This window comes from Ruditapes philippinarum, unplaced genomic scaffold, assembly GCF_026571515.1.
Source record: "Ruditapes philippinarum isolate M1 unplaced genomic scaffold, ASM2657151v2 ctg25872_1_1_1_1, whole genome shotgun sequence".
Lineage (NCBI taxonomy): Eukaryota > Metazoa > Mollusca > Bivalvia > Venerida > Veneridae > Ruditapes > Ruditapes philippinarum.
In genome coordinates, this window is record NW_026860302.1 from 1 (window position 1) to 4,513 (window position 4,513).

General features: G+C 36.1%; 1 protein-coding gene across 1 annotated transcript; it reads left to right on the forward strand.

Moving 5' to 3' along the window:
* Nucleotides 1-1,801: 1,801 nt before the first annotated feature.
* On the forward strand, nucleotides 1,802-3,269 carry LOC132759609 (dermonecrotic toxin StSicTox-betaIB1i-like; the record flags this gene model as incomplete). Its single annotated transcript, XM_060751421.1, is given in 1 exon segment — nucleotides 1,802-3,269. A coding segment is annotated over 1 exon segment (1,332 nt), but the record flags the coding sequence as incomplete, so codon positions are not given.
* Nucleotides 3,270-4,513: the final 1,244 nt, after the last annotated feature.

A 4,513-nucleotide genomic window follows, 5' to 3' on the forward strand; every position in this document is an offset into this window, starting at 1 on the left:
CTTCCAGCTTTTAATGGTGGAGGAAAGACCTCAGGTTGCCCTTCCGTGCATTATTTCAAGACACGAAACGGGCACCTGAGATTAGGAACCACCAGACGTTCCGTACGCTAGCTGGGATTTGGCTTCCTCACATGAAACAAGGGAATCCAAAAGTTTCCCTGTCCGGGATTGAACCCACAGTGGTGAGGGGCAAGTATGGGGTTTGAAGTCAACGACCATTTTTTTTTTTTCAAACCACTCCCGGCCACGGACCGCCCCACTCAGAAGAATTTGAAAAACGCCTTAAAAATTAGGAGTTTTAAATAACTCCAACGTACGAACTTTATAAGTCCTTCGTAGGAGATAAAAAGGCCTAATTAGGAGTTTGTAAAGTGGCCGTTTTTGTTAAACATTGTTTACGACTTTGGGTTTAAAAAATTTTTTATACCATTACCAAAAAAATCGTTTACCCCTGGTTACAAAGGGTTTACAAGAATAAAGGGCCAATTTGGGGAGACGGACTGGAAAAAAAAAAAGTAACAAAAAATACCTTCACCCAAATCTTTTTTTCTTGCTAAAATTTTAAAAAAAAATCCCAGCTCTGCCCCAAAACTTACTGGAAAAATTAGCTAAACAATTATATCAAAAAAATATAAAAAAAAAGAAAACCCGACACTAATTTTGTTTTTTAAATTTTTAAACTTGGCCCTCGCTGTTTAAAAATTTTTTTGAAAAATTAACTTTGCATTTTAAATTAAAACTATTGTGAAACGTCGGTTTTTTTTCTAATTTAAAAAAAATATAACAATGTTCTAAATTTTGTTAAAGTTAAATAATATTTTTATTTTTAAAAAAAGTTAAGGGTTAACGCAGATAGATTAATTGCATTGATATCGAGATTTTTAAATGAAAGCCATTAATTTACTGCTTTAGATGGGAGTGGTAGGCATAACTTTTCAGTCATAAATCTAAGTAGAGTTACCCATAAAATAAATGTATTGTAATATGACGGATTGATGCAAAACGTTTTATTTATTCCCGAGCAGCTTTAAAATTCACGAGATTTTATAAATGTGTATACCATTAAAGACAGGTTATTCCTTTGCATTATTAAAAGCCCCCCTCTCTCCCCCCCCCCCCCCCCCAAAAAAAAAAACAACTATTTTTTCTTTTATCATACTACCCCGCACTGAGAAAACTTGTGCTCGCTGCTCATTAGACAGCTCTTGTTTTATTCAAAGTTTTACTTCAGCTTTTCATTATATGTTTTTCATCAATTGTATCATTTATATTGTGCTTAAATTTAGCATAAACAGTTCCTAAAGTATCTGCCTTAAACGCAGAATATTCTTTTTTCTTTACTCAATTTTCCTACACGAATTCGAATAAATGTTCCTTATGAACACCTACATCTTGTTTGATAAGATTCATAAGTCTGTCAATTGTTTTTCAAGAATTATCTCTATTTTGAACTATGATTCGTTGAAAATTGTTCTTTTCAAAAGTTATCTTCTTTTTCAACTTATAACTTTGCTTCTTATTAATGATAAAATATACTTTTTACTCTTATTATATTTGCTGCGGAAGAGATTTACTACAGATTTCAGATTGCTGACTTTTGAATTACAAAATATTTTCAGTTTCAATTTCATTGTGTAAAATATCGGATATTTCAGTGTTTTCTTTTTACTGATACAAAATGATATCATAATTGACATTTTCCAAAGTGGTGTTTTTTTTTTTTTTTTTTTTTTTGCTTCATCCAGTATTAGTATTCACCTCATTCTTTTCACGCCATTAAGGTATATTTCTGTTTCTTTCAGGGGAAGAAGGCTTCTATAACATTGCACATATGACTAACACACCGAACAGTGTCAACTGGGCGCTCGATAAAGGTGCAAACGCCGTTGAGTTAGATTTGAACTTTGACAGTTCATCTGGTTCTCCGCTCTTATTCCGGCATAGCAAAGCTGGGGAGGCATGTGATTGCTCGTGTTTATGCCCCGCCCCAATTTGGTGGGTATGCAGTTTTTTATATCCCAATACCGTGTGTGCAAAGCTGTTGGGTGACGTTAGAGGAATGTCTCCGTGCAGAGCAGAATCTTCCATGACAACTATGTTGAATTTTCTCGCAAAAAAGTCTAGCCTCGCTTTGGTAATTATCGACTCAAAAATCGACAGTGATGATATGGACTCTAATAAAATGAAATCTGCAGGCGGTATGGTAGCGTCGAGTTTAATCAAACAACTTTTTCAGGCAGGTTACGGTGGAAAAGTTATAATTGGATCCCCCAAGCTTGACACTTTGCCGTATTTACAGGCAGCTGTCGGTGCCTTACAGGGCTCGCAGTATCAGAGTCGTGTTTATTTTACCATCGACCTTGAAAAAAACAACATTGTTAACACACTTAAGGAGCTGCACAAACTACCGACACGCAATATTGTATATGGTACAGGAATTACCATATGTTTGTCAGCTTCCACAATAAAACAATCTACAATGGAGCTTGCTGCTTTGAATAAAGCCAAAGGCGTGACTGGCCTTACCTATCTCTGGACTGTCGATAAGGAATCAACATTAAAGGACAATCTCCCATTCATTCAGGGCGTCCTCTCGAACACTCCAGGAATGGTTAATAAGATTCTTCGAGAAAACGGTATAAAACTAGCAACCCAGTCAAGTATTATACCTCAGGCGACCAGCTCCGACGTAATTACTAGTTCGGAGAAGCTAAAATGCGACTGTGATTATCACCCGGGCGGCTGTTCCATCAGCCGACCAGCTCCTTCAGGTATGGCTTGTCATTGTGAATACAAAGGAGCCTGGACATGTGGAGGAAGCGTGTCTCAATGTCGGAACCCAAGCTCCCATTACTGCTCTAATCCCGATTATTCTGTACAGTCATGTCTCTTAGGGGGCGGTGATTGTGAAGGGTATAAATCAGCCACGTGTGATTGTGATTACCACCGAGGAGGTTGTTCAATAAGTCAAGCTCCGCCTCCAACCACGGCATGCCGATGTTCTTACAAGGGATTTTGGACATGTGGCGGAAGCATAACAAGGTGTAAAGATTTTAACAGCCATTACTGCTCTTTCCCAGACAAGTCCATTTACACGTGCCGCCTTGGGGGAGGAGACTGTGATGGATACTGATTTAGAACGTACATGTTCGAACTTATATAAAGCCTTGTTTTGTTTTGAAGTTATTAGTAAAAAATTGTTTTGTCATTGATATCTTCTGGAAATATAACACAACATCTCATTGTGGATTAAATATTTCTTTGCTTTACTATCTCAATTTTTTTAAGAAAAAACAGAGCTATCGTCATGGCCCTTTCTATGGTGTTGTTTTTTTCCGTCATGGTTCATATCCTCAGAAATTATCGAAGCTGTTCTTTTCACACTTGGTGTACTTTTGTATACTTTTTCGCTATTTCAATAAACAGCCGTTAAGAAATGTAAGATAATGCAAAGTTATGCCCCTACATGACTTAGATTTTTTGTTGTCCTAAGCTATATGATAACGTTCATTTCTTCAAAATTATTAAAATGATTCATATAAATTTTGAGTACTTTTTTCCCTTTCATAATTATTATTTTCAAAAGAACGGATTAACATTTTTGCCGTTATGTCCCTTATTTTAGCTAACCAATGCACGAACAACTACTTGAGTGATGATGTGTTGTTCGGCGTCCCTAGCGTTCGATAATTTCTTTTAATAACATCACCTTCTGAACCAACTGAGGGATTTTTTCAACTTCATAGAAATGATCTTTAAATGACCTACAAAAGTTGAGTGAATGTTTCCAGTCTTATGTATAAGTATATGAAAACAAATCTTTAAACTCATCTGAGAAACTATATTGTTCACCCACCACATTTTGGTCCTTCCTTGTATGAATTATGACCCTAAGGTCAAAGTTAATCAAGCATTGGTATCATTTTGTTTTCTTATTGCAAAGGAAAATAAATTTGAATGTTTTCTGTGATTGAATGTTCTAGAGATTAGTTTTTTTGGCATTTAACAAGGCTGATTAATTGGACTTCAAATCAATTGCCATTCACCGATGTGGATTAGAATCCCGTTAGGGTCGAATCCCGCTAGGAATTTAGGATTCTTTCTTGTAATGACGGTATCTAATCATGTAACAGAATGTTCAACTTGGTGGTTCTACTCGGGTACCCGTACGTTCCTGAAATTATTAGGGGGATGTCTGGTATCCTCCACCAGTCTGTCGTCAATTTTGTAATGGAAATTCGGTTCTCTTGCTAAAGAGTAAATTTCCAAATCATACCACTTTTACTTTCGAATTTCTGTTGAAAATAGGAAAATAATAGGAAAGTCATATTATACCTATTAGGTGTGGAAACTAATTTTCAAAATAAATCAAAAATAAATTACATAAAGTACATGGTATTTAGGTAGTGACCTACAATATGAAACCAACCAGTACTGGTGTCATATGAAAAAAGATGGTCGTGACCCAAGTAAGCCTTGGGTTGAGAGGCAAGACACCTTAACCGACCCAACT